Source organism: Canis lupus, chromosome 18, assembly GCF_048164855.1.
Source record: "Canis lupus baileyi chromosome 18, mCanLup2.hap1, whole genome shotgun sequence".
In the NCBI taxonomy this organism is placed as follows: Eukaryota; Metazoa; Chordata; class Mammalia; order Carnivora; family Canidae; genus Canis; species Canis lupus.
The window spans coordinates 47,667,520-47,686,724 of NC_132855.1; the positions used below are offsets into that span (position 1 = coordinate 47,667,520).

General features: G+C 37.4%; 1 protein-coding gene and 1 long non-coding RNA gene across 16 annotated transcripts in view; one reads left to right on the plus strand and one right to left on the minus strand.

Annotated features, from left to right (window-relative positions):
* The window catches only part of DMTF1 (cyclin D binding myb like transcription factor 1), a 44,155-nt gene extending 27,622 nt beyond the window's left edge, over positions 1-16,533 (minus strand). Inside the window, exons 1-6 of one of the 12 annotated variants that reach the window (XM_072784367.1) lie at positions 16,374-16,522; positions 15,443-15,587; positions 14,449-14,588; positions 5,385-5,507; positions 4,211-4,327; positions 2,289-2,411 (exon numbers count right to left, since the gene is read on the minus strand). In XM_072784367.1, coding sequence (XP_072640468.1) covers positions 2,289-2,411; positions 4,211-4,319 — 232 coding nt within the window. In that variant the 5' untranslated portion in view covers positions 4,320-4,327; positions 5,385-5,507; positions 14,449-14,588; positions 15,443-15,587; positions 16,374-16,522. Of the gene's footprint in view, positions 1-2,288; positions 2,412-4,210; positions 4,328-5,384; positions 5,508-14,448; positions 14,589-15,122; positions 15,926-15,987; positions 16,257-16,373 lie in introns of those variants that run through there. The other 11 variants (XM_072784362.1, XM_072784365.1, XM_072784364.1 and 8 more) reach the window with 11 other exon arrangements.
* LOC140609158 (uncharacterized) overlaps positions 1-19,205 on the plus strand; it is a 91,386-nt gene that overhangs the window by 3,818 nt on the left and 68,363 nt on the right. The window lies entirely within an intron of this gene.

The following is a 19,205-nucleotide window of genomic DNA, read 5'->3' on the forward strand; positions in this document are numbered from 1 at the left end:
TGATCATGAGTTTAAAGTAAGATCACTCAGCTTGCTTGTGCTCTTTTTCAATTAGCTGTGCCAGTATAGACATAAATAGGTAGACAGATTTAACCAGGGTTGTGGTTTTACTAAAAGAATGAAAAAAGGATTTGAGGGTAAATGCAAGAGTGATTATAATGATTAACCATGAAACAAACTGGGTAGAGAAACAAAAGATACAAGTGGAAAAGAACAATGTAAAAGTGGTCAGATCAGTGGGTCCTAGTGGGGCAAAGGACTATAAGCAATAAAGAGTATTAGAAGAAATAACCTGGAAACATAGGAAGTAGTGCTGGAAGTAGATCACAAATGGATTCCCTGGAAAGATAGGAAGTAGATCTCATTAATAAGTAACAGCAAAGGAGGTAATGGGAGTAATAAACAAGGTAGTGTGGATAACAAAAGGTAGAAGAGGTTAAGATATTGCAACAATTATCTAAATGAATAATTACCAAGAGTTCTAACTGTGACTAGGGAATGGAGTAAATATGGTGGTAGATAATCACAGTAAGAAGTGTTAAGTGATGTAGAATGACTAACATAAGAGTTAAGAGGATTTTTAAGGATCAAATTTTTACCAGTTTTAAAAGAATGTAAACTTGAATATTAAAATTAAAACTTAAATTAATAACTATCTTTAAAAGCTAATATTTACTTCCCTAAAGTTCAGCAAAAAATGACTTGCCCATTCAATCAGTGCTAAATGATGGTGACAAACACAGCATTTTATGTTTTTATATGACTTTTTTAATGGAGAAGTTTCCCTAAACTTGTTTGTGATTTTATCAACACACTTTTAACAAATCTAGGAATACTTCAAGTCCACTTTTCATAAATTTAGTCTCACTGTAAATATTAGGCTCCAGAATGTCCTCCATACGTCATCATGCTGACCTGATTTCAAGCAATTCAGATGCTTTTATGCCAGCACATCCATATCATCCTGCCCAGTTAAGCTAAGTAGTGTGTGAAGGATTCAGTCTAACACCATAAAATAGAACAAAATATCAACTGTAGTTTGATCAAGGTACTCAACTTTAACCAAATGAATTAACCAGCCATAATTTATGTAAAAATAATCCCTCACAAATTCTGGCTTAGTAAAATAAGTATTTTCATTTTATTTTATATCCTGGGGATGTAATGTACAGCACTGTGACTATAGTTAATAATATCTAAGATATATTTGGAAATTGTTAAGAGTAATCTTTAAAGTTCTTATCACAAGAAAAAACTGTAACTATGTGTGGTAACAGATGTTAACTAGACTTATGTTCATTTCACAACATGTATGTATACTAAATTACTATTGTGCACCTAAGACTAACATAATGTTACAGGTTAATTATTTCTGAATTAAAAAAACTTCCAGCTTAGAAAATGTCCATATAGGATTATATCTGTACAGACAGGCCAATCAAATTTTAAGACTGGATCACAACCTAATGATAGTCAAATCAGGAGTTTTAAAAATCATGAATCATCACTAGAAGGAAAGATCATTTAATTAGAAATGCATTATGTTTGTATATGTCACTAGGAGCAATGTTAGTGGCATTAATATGAACCATTGTTCAATAAAGTCTCACAGTAAACTGATATAAAATGGTTTTTCTGTTCAACTGAATAAGCAAACTCTACATAAAAAGTACACATCTACTTGTAAAGACAAGGTTTTGCTATGATGAAAACCTAATCTTACTTTTTTCCAACTGGATAAAGATGTGATTTTGCTTGATCCTGGGTGCAAAATGAAAGTTCTCAAGTACCAGAATGCCTGGTATGACCTTAGACAAGTTCTCATACCTCTCCATGTCTTAGTTTTCTCATTAAAAACAGGAATCATAACACCTACTCTAGAGCATTCTTTCTCTATGAGGGCCAAAAATGCTTCTGGGTGAGGTGTGGGTGAAAAAAAAAAATTCTCTTTATTGACAAAACAACATATACAATACAGTACATTAAAAAAACAACAGTATATCTGTGATATTACAATATCAAGGGGGAGAACATGATCAAGAGAAAATGTCTCAAAAAGCTTGGGGTAGGAAGGATGACAGTAATTTTTTAAAAAGGCTGAGAAGATTAAAATAGGCAATATATGTAAAAGCATTTAGAGTCATTAAGTGTTTTAGTTAGGAAGGTTTTTGTGACTAATGAAGAGGAAAATAATGGACCTAAGTCTACCTTGAAATGCCAATTTGATCTCTCCCAAGCTACAATGTGATTTCAAAAGGGAACTCTGTTCTTAATACATAGTGACTTACGTGGAAGTGCAACAACTGATATGCAAGGAGTAGAATCATCAATACTTTGATCATCCTCAGAAGACAGACAAAGCCTTTTATGTGGAGGTTCAGTACTATCTTCTGAGTCTATTTCATCAGCTTCTAATGAAACAAACAAACAAACAAAAACTCAAAATCTTCAAACCAATGAGAAAACCCAAAATCTTCAACAAGTAACTATAAAATAATTTTCTTATCAATTTGCTCAGTTAACCCAATTGTGCAAGTAGGACTTCAACGACCCTGTCTTCTATATCCCCAGGACAGTATCTCAGCTCCTATTCTGATAACAAGAATTAGGAGAACAGAGGGGCCACTTTTTAAATATCATATTTCAGTGCTACTAACTACCTATCTTTCCAAATATTTCACAAGTAAAGATAGGCGTTGGTAATTTAAATCATTCACTAATAATCACTGAATGCCTACTATGTGCTAAGTGCTGGGAAGAGAACAATGACAGATACCCTTGACTGTCAAGGAGAGCTCACAGGGTGATGGAGGAGATGACTAAAACAACAATCTCAAAATGGTGCTGTAAGAGCTGTGCAGGTGGAATGAAGAGACTGTTCCATGAGCTGAGGGGAGAGACATCTAATTTTGTCTACTGGTAAAGGAAGGCTTCCTGGAGAAGGTGTCTTGAATTGGAAAGAACTTGAATGAATAGAAGCTAGGGGTAATGATAATACTGGCACTAGGAATAATTATTTGCAGTGACAGTGAGGTATGAAAAGCTTAAGGTACGTAAGGAAAACAAGACACCTATGAATTGCTGGGACACAGATATATGAAATGTGGCAGGAAGTGAGGCTGTAAGGAAAGCGGAGATGATGGGAGGCCATCACTGTACTCTAAAAACCATGGGAAACTTGAAAAAACAAACCTTCCTACACTACTGAGTATCATGAGCAAGGTCATCAGCAGTTTGAAAGATGAATTCAAGTTGGGAGACTCATTAGGCTAGTGGGGCCTCCCAGGTGAGAAATGAGACTCTGAACTAAGAAAGGGGGACTTGAGGCAAAGAAAGCAATGGATTCAAGAAACAAAATACTATCAACAAATCTTCATGATAGAATGAAAGTAGGAGATGAGAAAAGAGTTTATTCCTACCCACATTTATGACCTGCATTGCTAAGTAATGAAATTGACTGAGAAACAAAACTAGTCTGGGAATTTTGTGAAGAATTCAGTTAGGAACATGTGAAATTTAAGGTGCCTATGAGAAACACAAAGAATTCAGAAAATAAGACAGAAGTTTGAATCATTTTAATAGTAGGTGATAGTTAAAATCACAAGTTTGAATAAAATAACCAGAAATTAAGTATTGAATGGGAAAAGGAGATAAAGCCTAGGTTGAGGAAAGATAAAATTACAGCAAAATACATAATAAATATAAATAATAAATAGGTAGAGAAGTGACAACAAAATCACAAGCCTGTTGAATCTTGATTGATTATATAGGTAATCACATTAAATCTTATTCAGTCATATAAAATCCTTTAACAGACTGGAGCAAAAAAAAAAAACTGACAGGACTACTACATTTCCTAATGTACATTGCTGGCACCAAATGATATCAAAGAGGAAGTATATTACAGTTAATCCATCATCATCTTTATAGGCTCATGAGATTCTACTTATCCATGAAAGTAGCTATGAGATTAATCAAAGTTCAAATACCTGACAAATTTTAAAAATACAAAGGTATATATTTTTTTTTTTTTACAAAGGTATATTTAAAAAATAAAAATATAAATTTAAGTTAATTCATGATCCAAAGAGATAACTCCCTTTTCTACTGTCCTAGCCTAAACTGTCTATCTGGGTAACAGGGATCAAAGGTGACATAAAATCCAGAAATATAGAAAGATCCACAATTATATGACAGAAAGTTCTCCTACCATTCTGAGGGCAATGAAGAATGAGGTTCCCGTCTGTGTCCTGAGTCAAAGTCACAGAATTCACAGTTTCTACTGTTACTGTGTCAGAATCCTCTTCAACTGTGCTCATACTCAAATCTAGACGATAGGTTTCAGATTTAAAACATTATTTCCAAACATGAACATAAAGTAGCCCCCAACTTATCCCTCTTCCCCACAAAAAAAAAAACCCATAATTTAAATTTGATTCAGCATTCTTTATGTGAAATTGCAATGACAGTTCAGACTGCAAAAACTGTTTTTTAAAAGGTTATACCCATTATTTAGAATGAGATGTAATAATCTACAAAAATCCGACTTCTCTAATTAAAAACCTATAGGATTAAGATTTAGTTTTACCACATCCAATGAAAAAGATTGTTCCAAGTTGTCTTATCAATATTATTGCTCCAAAAACACTTTTTACAAGTATTTAAGCTCTATTATTATCTGAAAACTAAGAACACTATGGAATTATCTTCACCGTGTTTTTTTCCAAAATATTAAAGCGTATATAACCATCACTCCAAACTGCTTTTAACAGATATGGAGGTAGGCCTTCTTTTGAAATAGAGAACTGATTTTGTTTAAAGTGCCCTTACCTGATATTTTATACATATATCTAATTTTCCTCTTGTTCAGACAAACTGAATGATCAGAGTCTCACAATACAATACCTACTGGCTGATGGGAGGAAATGTACTGAATTAAAATCAAGGGCCTTATTAAAGTCTTTGAGGTTCTTTTTATAATATTCAATGAAGTTCTTCCCTCAGTACTCAATTTCAGTCTTGTCCACATACTTTTTATCAACTAAAATGAAGGCCATAAGCTTTAATGTGTACTGATCACTTAATGATCACTTAATATATATTTGGCTTCTATATACAACATATTAGTCTGTTCATATAATTACCATTTATTCAAGTGTATCTTCCCTTGCCAGAAAAACTTAAGATCTGTCAACATTTACATGATGAAGATCCAATGATTCACTCAGGTTTTATAAACAAATTACTGTTTTAAAAGGACATTGTTCATTTTACAATAATAAAGATGACATTCCCCAAATTAAAGATAAATAGAAATCATGGTCTAGTTATCACTAAAATTTGCAAAAAACAAGGTATGGTCCTTGGAACAAAGGCAGGCTTACCTAGAAAATAGATGGATCAGGTATAGCCCTTCCCACAGAATCAAGTCGCCTTTCCTTAGATACCAGCATCACTTTCATGTTATCCAGATTACTTCTCTCCCATATTCCTACCTCTGCAACACTCTGAAAAAGTAACAGCATTATACAATACGGCTTAAATAAGAACAAACAACTGTGTTCTATCGGTATGTTCATGACACTTTAGCCACAAGCCTCTGTGATGTCTTAACTAAAAAAACAGAATTTTTTTCTAAATAGACCTTTAGAAGTCAGCCTCTAGAAGTTTTCCCCAATGAAAGGCAGAAAATGATGAGGTCCTATACCTAGTAAATTAGTTTATAGGCAGTTTCTCAACCCAAGTTGTCCTTCAACCGGCAAATATTCTCAGAAAAAAAGAGCTTCAACTATGCTACTGTAGACCCAAGTATGTGTAATATCACCCAGGATGTACAGTGCCAAATACTACCAGTAACTACATTTTTTCTTTATAATAATTTACCACACCTCTTTTTATACACAATACTGTATTTCATCTTAAAGTATTTAAAACTATATCATATCTGAATAATCTTGCCCGTGGATCTGTGGAAAAAAAGAAACCCTAAACAACTAAGCCAGAAAAGGTAAAATTATAAGCAAGCTCTTGAATCCAAGGTGAGCCCTACAAAATCTGAAATGATTTTTAAAGTTTCTTTCAATAAACTTCTTATTATCATCCCGAAGGGTCAACCAAAGAATCAAGGAGTACAACACGATTTGAAATTTATTTACTATTATTTTTTAATAGTTATTTTTTTATTTTTTAAATATTTTATTTATTTATTCATGAGAGACAGGCAGAGACACAGGCAGAGGGAGAAGCAGGCTCCATGCAGGGAGCCCGACGTGGGACCCGATCTCGGGACCCCAGGATTACAACCTGAGCTGAAGGCAGCGCTAAACCGCTGAGCCACCCAGGTTGCCTGTGATTTGAGATTTAAAGGGTATTTCAGCAATAGCTAACAATTGAAATTTCCATTTTAGCAGTGTTCTAATTAGAACTCCTCTCTCCAGGATGGTTATATTTTGAGAACTGCCATACATAAATAAGTCTGCAGTGCCTGGGTGGCTCAGCGGTTAAGCATCTGCCTTTGGCTCAGGGCGTGATCCTAGAGTCCCAGGATCCAGTCCACATGGGACTCCCTGCGTGGAACCTGCTTCTCCCTCTGCCTATGTCTCTGCCTCTCTCTGTGTGTGTGTCTCTCATGAATAAATAAAAATAAAAAATAATAAAAAAGTAAAAAAGGTACAGATCCTGCTAGAGAAACCTCTAGTCAGCTATTAGATTTCACATTGTTCTTATTTTTGAATCCATTAAGTTTTCTTAAAAAGCTGGTAATATTTTTGTGCAGAAGATAGAGAAATTCAATGTTAAAAAAATCATCCTTAAACTTACCAAAAGTAGAGTTCACTCTCTTTGGTGTGTGTGCGTGCGTTTGTAAAAGTGTATAAACAAGCAACTATTATCCTCCTTTTTACAGTTTATTCATATTAAAGGTATGATGAAACCAAGCCAGGTATCTAACTGAAGATTTTCTGTATCACTTAAAACTTACATCACATAAAAAACATGACATTATTTAACTGCCCTATCACTGGACATTTGTGTTGTTCCTAATTTTTCATTTCCTTAAAACGTAATGAAACATTTATACACTCTATTTCCTTAAACAATATTAATGGAAATTATTAAAGGAATATGACAAAATTTAGAACTCCTGAGTCACACTGAGACAGAAACTGTAAGGGACCCCATAAGAAAAAAAAAATTTAAAAAAAGCTGTTTTTTTCTTTGTTCCTTTTCCTGCTTCTGTTTTTGCTAGGACCCACACCCCACCTTAGACATGCATTAATGTATGTCCTCCTTGTAAAGGTCAAGGAGTTAATGATTTCTTTGAAGTCTTCCAGCACAACTGATAACATCTAAGGAGTGACCACGTGAGGTCCTCATGGAAGTTCTCCCAAGACCATGGACTCCAAACATCCAGACGCCAAGACCCTGGGCTCCAGGGCATCAGTGACTTAAGGACACCTGAACACTAGTCCTTGTTCAACCAGTTCCTGAATGCCTGAGAAGATATGTACACCAAACCACCGTCCTTAATTATAACTCTGGACCAGCAAACAAAGATACCCCTTTGAGTATCCCAGATGTTTCATCTGTATCTGCTCTCTTCTATATTCATCAACTCTGCTCTCACTTCTTGCTGGCTGGAGTTTGATTTCCATCCTGTGGGAAGCCAAGAACTGCCTTGGCTGGTCCTGTGGGACCCCTTCTGTATACTTGGACCTGGTCTGCCTGCATCAATACTGCAATCTGTTTTCTGGAAAGGCTGTTTGAATTTATACCCAAACCACTGAGATAGAAACTTAATCCTTGGCAACCTTTCTTTTATTAAAAAGAAAGCACAAAGCAAAAAACAGCACAAAAGTTCATTGGATAGGTGCAAAGTAGTCACTAGTTTAGCATTTTAATCAGTGTCATTAGGACTCAAATTAATCTAAAACTTTAGAAAAAATAAAGGTAGATTTAAGATAACATGGAGATATGAGATAATACAAGAAAAAAGAAGTCTGAAATAGCTAGCTGAAATAAAGTATTTCATTCTTAACAACTTGTACTGGTTACAGGTGATCCTATGCAACATACTAGCTTTAAATCAGAAATCTAGGTTCATTTTCAAAAATTTGGCAATTCATGTTTGAGATTAGTAAATGGTTCTAAGGCGGTTTGCAAATTAACAAGCATATTTGTTCAGTCAAGAAATATTTATCACATCTCTACTATATATGCACTCTTTAGGCACTGGGATATGGTGGCCACTCTTTTTTTTGTTTTGTTTTTTTTAAGTGTCTCTTTAGATAGTCTCGACTCACTTTCCCAGGGCTCTCCCACATCCCACTGTAGTTGGGAGCTAGGAGGTCAGTGTATTTATTAATATTTAAGAAACTAATCTGGTTTTATTTTCAATTTATTTTAAATAGGTGACGCATTTACATGGTTCAAAATTCAAAAGATAAAAGTGGTTATACAGTGAAGTTTACTTCCTCCTTCAGTTCCCTAGTCACCTGGTCCCCCTCCTTCTTTAGGTAAACTGTTATCAATTTCTCAGGCTCCCTCAGGAAAAAAAAAAAAAATCTCAGGCTCCCTTCCAATGATTTTATGCCTGTGTAAGTCAATATAGCCCTTCCTGCTACAGTCTCTTTACAGAAATAGTATTATAATACCAACAATGAACAGTACCTTAATGGCTACTTTTTAGTACCTCAGCAGCAAGATGAGACACCAGTATAAGCTAGCCAACTGATTAATAATAGCAGAGTCCCTAAAGTGGGACCTGCTTTGGCCTGTTGAAGGGGGGAAAAAAAAAACCCAGCAGCCAGCGTGGCAGAGGCTTTCCATAAAGAGGAAGAGTAGCTGAATATAAGGTTGGAGATAAAGACAGGGGTAGATCTCACAAGGCCTTATAAATCCTTGGATGGTGTTCAGCTGGGGAATATAATTTGCATTTTTAAAAAAATCACTTAGACTGCAGTATGGAGAATGGGTAAGTTATGAAGACAAATGGTGGTCCCAGAAATGATTCTTGTTTGGACTGTCAAAGGAGGCTGAACAAAGGATACATTCTGGAGAGAGTGTTGACAGACTTGCTGAATGAAGGGATCATGGAGATTAAGAGAAGGGTAACTATCTTAAGCTGAACCCTAGGCTTTTTGCTTGAACAGCTGATTGAGTTTGGTAACACTTAGATATATTTTATTATGTGTTTTTATTACTATTAGTATAAATAATGTTATAAGGCATTCAAATGAGGGTTTCACATTGACAGTTGGAAGCTGGAATTCAACAGATTAGACATATCAAGACAAACTTGAGTTAGTGGCCTGCAAATAATTTTTTTAAAGATTTGTTTATTTGCAGGTGGGGGGTACAGGGAAAGGGCAAAGAAGAGGAAGTCTCAAGCAGACTCTGACCTGGGTGTGGAATCAGAGAGGCTCTATTTCATGTCATGAGCCAAAACCAAACCAATGGATGCTTAACTGATATAGCACCACCCAGGGCGCACTGGCAAATAATTTTTAAACTTAAGATCACCCAGAAAGGTTAGATAAGACAACCTAGATTTCAGTTCTAGAGCACCCTTTAACAGGTGGAAATCAAGCTATAAAATTAACTGAAAAGGACTAGCTAATGATAGAGAAGGAAAACTGTGAAGTGTTAAAAGACACAAAGAGTGTTTTTCAAGTAGTCATCCATGTTAAATATTGCAAAAAAGATGGAGAGGTGACTAATTGATCTGTCTATATGGAGAACATTGGCAGCCTTAATAAAAATAGTCTGAGGTATAGTGGGAACAGAAGCCCTGCTGGACTATGTGGAGAACTGAAAGTTGGGAGACAAGACAAACAACAGGTCTTTTATGAGGTTTAGCTTTCACAGCAAGTGAGCAAATACTAGCTACTTTAACGTCTCAAGAGCTGTTATTTAGAAAAGCACAGCTGTATACTGATAGGACTATTAGAGTGCCTGAAAAATGCTGGTGAATAAACTTATGACAGTAAGGTATAAAGCTGAGTGTTACGGTGCCTCCCATTGTAATTCATTATGAAACTATGCTTAATTTCTAGACCTAGTCCTTATTTGGCTTACAGGGGAAATGTGTCAGAAAGATACATCAACTTTTTATCTTCTACCTTCAACTATTTAGTTTTCTTTTGGACTGCCATCAGCCTGTTGAGGTCTTCTCTTCCTTCACGGTCAAGGGTTACGCTGTATGAACTATATTTATACTAACTAGAAGGGAGAAGAAGAAAGAAATTTTAACAGCCATTTTACCTAGTGAAATGGCATTTTAGCATGTTTCTATCCATCATCTGGTAAATATCTTACACAGCAACAATATGCCAATAAAATGAAGAAAAGAACATGTGAAATGTGGTATAAAACATTTATAATGGATTATTTATATTCATGTTTAAGTGAGAAATGTGTTTGTCTTCATTTAGAGCTCCAAATGAACAAGAACCCTATTTAACGTAGAACAAAAGGACAATTCTGGATCTGGTATTTAATACAGAATTAAAAGAAATGAATCCTTCACCCTACTTCACTCCAATACTGATGTAAAGTTCTTACTCAATGGCATTACTTTAGACTGGTATTTCCATCAACTATATACAGGCAAAACTCATTTTATTACACTTCATAGATACTGAGGTTTTTAAGATTTTATTATTTGTTCATGAGAGACACAGAGAGAGGCAGAGAGAAGCAGGCTCCCTCGGGGGAGCCTGATGTGGTACTCAATCCCAGGACCCTGGGATCACGACCTGAGCCAAAGGCAGAGGCTCAACTACTGAGCCACCCAGGTGTCCCTCACCCACATTTTTAAAAAAGATTTACTTTTTAATACAACGAAGGATTACGGCAACTGCACATTAAGCAAATCTATTGGCACTACCAACAGCATTTGCTTACTTCGTGTCTACATCACGTTTTGGTAATTCTCAAACTATTTTCAATTTTTTCATTATTACAGTTGACTCTTGAGTAATGTAAGTTTGAAATGCATATGTCTACTTACATGTGGACTTTTTAAAATATAGTAAAGGTATTTTAATTTTTTCTCTAATTTATTATTGTAAGAATATAGTATATAACACATAAACAATTATGTGTGTTTGTTAATGGTAAGGCTTCTGGTCAACAGTAGGCTTTTAGTAGTTTTGGGCAAGTCAAAAGTTATACAGGGATTTTCCACCACCCAGGGGGCCATCTCCCTTAAGCTCCCCAAAACTGTGTTGGGTGTAGTGATCTGTGATTAGGATTTAAGACTAGATGAAAGCTCAGATAACATTTTGTAGCACATTGGTTCTGACATGCTCTTGCATGCTTTTAAATGAACTAAAGTATAAACATAATTTTTTTATGCATTGGGACACCAAAAAATTCATTTGACATGTTTTATTGCAATCTTTGCTTTTTTGCAGTGGTCTGGGACTGAACCGCTGCAGTTATCTCTAAAGTATGCCTTTAATTGTCCTAATTTTCCAAATGAAGTGTCAAGTTTATCTTCCAAAAACTACAACCAGGAAAAGCAGCATTTCTTCCTACTGTGGGAACTAGTTTTGCAGATAAATTTGTATCTGTTTCTGAACAGTCCAAGTGTGGGAGGGTATATTTTAGTGGAGATCATGAAAAGCACAGGAGCCAAAAGTTGCTGACTCTACATGCTTGAAATTGGGACTCTACATCAAAAGATGTGATGAGACTAAACATTCAGTATTATAAGATACTTTTGTTAGGGAAAATCACGCAAGCTACAGACCTTTAACACTAGAATTTTATTGAATGAGTTGACCGAAAAACAGATACAAGGTTTCTGGTGTAATTCAACTAATAAGGCAATAAGGCCGCATTTAATTTTTAAATGTCTTTACTTAAACCAATCTAAGACAAATTATTCATATATTCCTCTAACATTTTGTGACAATCTTCCAAACAATGTCACACCTTTTATAACTTTTTCCTGCACTTACTTTATTAGAGTATTTCCCAGTATCTCTACTTATTCTTCTACTTCATTTTTAATGGGTACATAGTATCTAAATATATGTAACCATTATCCTGTAAAGCCAACATTTTTGAGGTTGTGCTATTATAAAAACCCCATATTGACACCACCAAACCCATCATTGCATACAACTAATGCCTTAGGAAATGCTTATAAGTGGATTTTAGTTAACATGTAACAAAAAATTTAAAGATAGGTTTTAAGATATTTTGAAAGAATAAGACTCTTTGCTAGTTAGAAAGTCTTAGTGGAAGAGCTTAAGTAACAAATGGCTACATCCTGAACATGGGTACTCAGATTGCTGGCAGAATAGAAAGCTGCAGAATATTGATTTTATCCAAGATAGGGATAGGGACATTTTACACTGAGGCTGAATGCTTTGGACTGTGGTTCCAAGTCCCTGGGGATTTGCTCTTTTGTACACTTTGTGGATAAGTTTGAGAAGCAAAGTTATAAATGAATATAAAGTATACTAAAGTAACTAATGATTGTAATACCTTAGTTTTAAGGTAGCAAAATATGACTACACACCACATCAATAAAGTTGTTTGTGGAGTTTATTGTAAAAGGCTTTAGTTGCTTAAGATTGATTTCAATTACCAACTATTTTTTTTAAAGATTTTATTTATTGGGGGGCGGGGGGGGAGGCACACAAGCCAGGAATAGGCAGAAGCAGACTCCTTGTAGCACAGGGAGCCTGACACAGGCCCGCTCCTGGGATCATGATCTGAGCCAAAGCCAGAGGCTTAACCAGTTGAGCCATTCAGTTGCCCTCGCCCCCAATTACAAACTATTGAAAAACAATGTTATTATCAAAGACGATTACTTGGTAGTATGGTTCAAGGTGCAGAATTTTGTACCTAGTTTGGCAATAAAATCATATTGCTGATCTGAAAGAATATTTTTCACATAGTAGTACATGGTTTCAGAACTTATGATGAGCATTTGGCTACATTTATATATGGAAATACATCAAATTTTCATCATAGTCCTCCGATTTACATTAAAGTTGATTTTTAAAGGACACTTGACAGATACTAATATACAAATAGACAGTAAATAAACATAATGAGCATTTCTTTTGCTACATAACATGTGATGATAAATAAAGTGTTGACAACTCAGTGCTTGGAGAATGGCCTGATAACAGTGTACATAACCAAAATGACAGTTTAAAAAAAATTAAAAAATTGTTCATAAAGGGCTGTCCAATGTGCTGTTTCCTGAGAACATCTTTCTGGAATTCAGTCATGGATTGGGGTGTCTTTCCACAAACTTGAAGCAGCAGACATGATAAACAGGTTCATTCTTTTATTTATCTTTATGGAATCAAAGCAAAACCAAAACCTATTCGTGATTTCTATTACAAGAATTTTCTTCACAAAAGGAAAAAAAAAGGGGGAGGGAATTCAGATATGAAAGCAAACAAATGCCACATACATTTAATAAATCTATACATTTAATACACTTAGCAAGAAGTTCATCACTTTTCCAGGTCATTTCCTATCATTTGAGGATAGAAGAGACTTTGCAACTGAAATTGCAAAGCATTTAGAGGTACACCATTTCTTAGTCAACCATTTATATGGAAAAAAACTGCTCAAGATTAGGGCAGTAAAACTGATTATTAAAAATAAAACTCCATTTTGAGAAGATAAACACCCCTTGTTAAATAAGTAGCCTCTAAGACATAAGAGAAAGTACAACTCTTATTAAACCATTGTTGTTCTAAAGTTTTGCTGTCCCTACAACAGATATAGAAGTGTGTTCGCTATGATCTAAGACCTCAATACTTTTAAAACACACATCCCAGTCCTCCTAAATTTTTAACATCTATATGCAGGTTGTAAATCCCTAGGGATGCTCGTGTTTCACATTAGTGTATTCATCCTCACTTGTGTTAACTTAAGCCAATGAACTTAATGGAGCATGACAAAAGCAACTGTTTATAATAATGTGAAGTTACTGTCAGGACATACAATCTTATTACAACGTTAATAAAATAAGGTCTGTAGATGGAGAGATAAATGAAGTGAATAAAAAAAGGAAAGCTTTTGTCTGTATTTCAATACCAACTAGCAATATCTAACCTTACAAATATGCTTATCTCTCCTGTTGCCTTGGGGTAAAAGGAGATAAACTTGCCCCATCTTTAAAACAAAAAACAAAAAACGGGGGGAGGGGGGGGACCCTGTAAAAAGAAGAGAACTTAAAGAATCAAGAGGACATCTGCCTTCTTTTAATATAATTCTCTATTAGTAATCATTTCTCAGTCATATTCTGCTTTCAAAAATCAAAGCCTAACTCCAGAACGTGACTGCTTCCCCTCAAAGTATTTCTAAAACCTGAACATTTTAAGAAAAATATTTACACAATACATATTTATTCATCTAACTGCTCAAAGTATGAACTTAAAAGTTCTAAGCAAGTATGCAATGCCCAGTACTTACTGATTAACTGTAGATGAAGAAAGGGCAATAGCATTTTGGCTCCATCATCTAGCTCAACTGCAATCAATTAAAGAGATTCACGCAGAAAATGCAGATTCTAGATCAGTCCCAAAAAGCATATTTTGGGGTGAGCCTATCAACTAAAATAGTAAAAAAAAAAAAAAAATTAGCTTTTTGGTGGCACAGAAGTATATGGAAATAAAAATGACATAATATTATCACAAAACATAAAATTTATTTTTTTGTCCCTTGTGAATGAAAAAACAACAGTTCTCGGACAGCCTGACAATTCTAAGATTAAAGGACTGAATTTTACTTTTTTCCTAAATCTTAACTAAATTTCTGAATCTTAACCTAATAAGGTTAAGACCTCTCACTATATCACCATAGGAAGATGCCAAGTTTTTGGTATATCATCATCATCATCATCAAAGAATCTTTAAATGTTAAAGTGGTGATAATTACTCAAATTACTAAAAATTAAATCAGTAATACTATAAAGATTATTAGAAACAACAAATTTAAAGCCGGCTCAGAAAAGGAATCTTAATGGGGAAAACAAAACAAAACAAAACACACACATGAAAACCTTTAACTGAAAACGAAAACAGAAAAGAAAAAAAAAAAATTCCGTTCCGTAAAACTTTCAACACAATGGAAGAATATTTTCTTACTTGGACTGGAGGTTAAAAGCTACAAATGGTTCATGGTCTTGCACGAATTAAAAGTGAAGACATGATTAGGAAAAGACACAAAATTTCGAGATGGTATTATCCTAGGCTTCAAGCACTGCATATTCGAGAGTCACCCTAGATCCTATGTGTTTTGTCGGATGTCCCAACCAGCAGCCTCGCCTGTCAGGAGCAACACGACGATGAATCAAGTTACAAGAAAAGCAAACACACACTGAAACGTTATTTCCAAATTCAAACATGGAAAGGGAGTGGGAGTCCTGACTTACATACATGTCATGCAATTATCACGCTCTCCTTACCTTCACCGAGTATTTTTATTATTAAAAAAACAAAACACACATGCTGTCTCATTCAACTGCAGAGAACGGCACTTGGCCACCTCCACTCTCCAATCTACGCCGGGGAGAGGGTCAGAACAAAGTCTATTTTAGAGGACAAGAAGATCTAAAAAAAAAAAAAAATCTTAAGACTTCCGCAGGACTCAGTAAAATAGGACAATTACTGCTTTTGCAGACGCATTTTAAAACTGTTCTTCGCTCGACTAGGACACTCTCTCCCCGCAGTCAGTCCTGTCCGTCCTTTTCAAGAGAGGCTGACCGAGATAATGCGGCCAGCACCCCCGACTGCCTCCGCATGGGCCTTCAATAGCAGAGCTAGGACGAATCCCAAAGGATGGAAGAGTCTAAGACGCAAACAAGGTAAAAGAAAAAAAGGGGGGGGGGGGGGGACGAGACCCGCCCAACTCTCTCCAGCCCACCTCTCCGTCACCGGACCGCATAAACCCTAAAAGGTAACAAAAAAAAAAAAAAAGGAACACCACGAGAGAGCAAGTAAGGCTCCTCACTCTCCGCATTCTCAGGCCCAATTCTCTACCGAAGCTCCCGGCCCACCCCACCCCCAGGGGTCCCGGCGCCATTTAGCTCCTCGAAGCCGCCGCCATTTTCCGCCCCCGCCGGATCGCTGCTGCGCCTCGGCGGCCGCTCGCTCCCGCACTCTGTAGCCAGAGTCACCGCCGCGGGCCGGGCCCCGAGAGGGAGGCCCTGGCCTGAGCGTGCGGGGACGGCAGCCTCCGCGTCAGGAAGGCCCAGCTCCGACCCCGCCCGCGGTGCCCGGGCGCCCACAGCCTGCGCCGATCGGCGGGAGCAAGCTGGCAGCAAGGGGGCCGGACAGGCTCCACTGGGCGGAGCGGCCCTGGCGGCGGTTGGGACCTGAAGGTTCCATCGCACTTACTTCCTGTTTTGGGTCCGGGCACTTTGGAAGAACCAGGATGGAGGCTCCAAAAAATACCAGGATGGAGGAAGCAGCCACGGGCAAGAGTGGCTGCAGCTGGAGTGAGCGAGCGCGACGAGCCACCGGAAACGGAGCTACGGCCGCGCCCCGCCCCCAGCCCCCGCACGCTCCCCCTCCCTCTCTCCTCTCCCTGGGGACCGCTCTGCGCGTCGGTTGCTCGCGTCACTTCCGGCCAAGTCGGCGCGCGGAAAAAAAGTCCCGGGGTATTGGCGCGTCGGTGCCCTTCTCTGGCAGTCAGTCGCCTGTGGTCCGCTCTTCTCTCTCGTTGTGAGATCCCGGTGCCGACACTGGCTCTGCTGATGTTTGAAGGAGGAGGCCCACCGTTGTTGGGTGTAACTGTGGTCTGCCTCTCTGGCTCCTGGAGCATTTGGACCCCCTGGCAGAGTTTCGTAAATTCCCGGGCTCCAGAGCCAGCCGGGTGTGGCAGGAACGCGAGCCGTGTCTAGATGGGAAAGAAAGCCGGGCACTGTGTCTGGCCCTTCACGCCCAGGCTGCACTCCGGTGGGCGCTTGAAGGGACGTGTGAACCTCTTTGAGCGTGGGATGCGGCTCCGGCCAAACACCCTCTGCGGGTTAGGCAGCTGCCACTCTAGTGCGCTGTCCGCCTCAGAGCTCTGCTTCTCTAGGCCGGCCGCTCCGCAGTTACGGCCGAGACTTTTAGAAAGGACCAATATTTGGGACCATCCCCTAGGCCAGTCTTTCAGAAGCTCCGTGAGACCCTGGCAGAGGCTTGGGTTGTTTGTTTGTTTGTTTAAGATTCTACTTGTTCATGAGAGACATAGGCAGAGGGAGAGGCAGGCTCCCTGCGGGGAGCCGGATGCGGGACTCGATCCTGGGATCCGGGTGATGCTCAACCCAAGGGTGATGCTCAACCACTGAGCCACTTATGTGCCTCTGTTTCAAGGCCCTGAAAATCTTGTGGTGGAGTGGTGCGAGTCTGTTACAACTCTATGATTCCAATCTCATTTTACTCAGCCTCAGTCGTAAAGGTCAAATAAAGGCTATGGAGAACGTAAATATGTACTCCTTAATTGGTCTTAAGTAACTAATGAGGTTAATAATGCTTAATAATCACCGCCCCCCCTCCCCCCAGTTATCTTAGCTTGTTTTGGTTTTTCTACGCAGTTGTTTCCTTTGACTACAAAGTATTGTTGACTTTGTGGAAGGGACAGTAATTCATCAAGGAAACTGTGGGGTGGTGGTAAAAAACATACTGAAATGGGTTTAGAAACATAAATATTTACATTTTACGTCAAATGTACATAGTTTTCAGCAGTAGTCCACATTACCATGCTATTCTTTGGGGTAAAAGAATTTCTCAGTCATAAACGTTGGGTTTCACAAAATGACATACTATTATATGCCTATTAGCATGACTAAAATAAAAACCACAGATAACACCAAATTCTTGTGATGATGTGGGACAGGAACTCTCATTAATTGCTAGTAGGAATGCAAAAAGTTATAGTCCTTTTGAGAGGCAGTTTGGCAGTTTCTTACAGAACTAAACAATTTTACTGTACGATCCAACAGTTGCTCCTTGATATTTATGCAATGAGTTGAAAAGTTACATCCACATAAAAGCCTCAAACTTGTAAGACACCAAGATGTACTTCAGTAGGTGAAAGGATAAATTGTGGTACATCTGTACAATACATTATTATCTAATGCTGAGAAGAAATGAGCTGTGGACGACATGAAGGAAGCTTAAATGCATATAACTAAGTAAAATAAGTCTGAGAAAGTTACATACTGTATGATTCAAACTATAGGACATTCTGGAAAGGGCAAAACTGAAGACAGTAAAAAAAAAGATCAGTAGTTGCCAAGGCTTGGGGTTGGAGAGAGGAATAGATGGAGCAGAGGATCTTTAAGGCAGTGAAATAATTCTCTGATACTAACATGGTAGATAATACACAAGTGCTTCTACATTTATCAAACCCCACAAAATGTACAGCACCAATAATGAACCCTAATGTGAACTGTGGTCTTTGGATGATAATGATGTGTCGTTGTTGGTTTATCATTTGTAACAAATGTACCACTCTGGGTGACAATAATGGAGGAGACTACGCATGTATAGAGCAAGTAGTATATGGGAAGTCTGTATCTTTCTCTCAATTTTGCTGTGCACCTTAAACTACTCCTCAAAAAAAGTCTGCTTGAAAAAGAATGAAAGGGTGAAATAAGCCTCTGGATTTGGACAATATGAGCCAGCAGTTTTTGAGTGCTTATGTGTCAAATGCTTTACATGTATGAAACTCATTTAATGTTCACAAATGCCAGATGCATCACTATAGTTATTACAAAAGATTCCTATTTTAGACAACCAAAAAATGAAAAGATGTCCAAGCGCACACAGCAAAGAAGTGATAGAGTCAGAATTGAAGCCTCAGCCCCTGAGCCTATGCTCTGAACTATTACTCTTTTGCATTTCACAAAGTACACATTGGCAACAGTCTTTTTTATAATGAAAACAAGTTATTTCAACCAGTTTCCAGTCTTTACTCAACTGGAAGATGGACATGTTTGACCAATTTTCAAAATAAATAAATGCTAAGCAGCATTTTATCACATCAACTTTATTACCAGTATGTGATACTCTATATCCTATTTGGGTATTACATATATCACTCAATTTTTAAATGGGTACATGAGTATGCATCTTGGCTTTATTGCTTAGTAGTGGGTATAGTAATTCACTGCTCAACTTCATTTGCCTTCAAATTATGGGAATAATCTAATCTACCTCCCAAAATACTGTAGACATGCT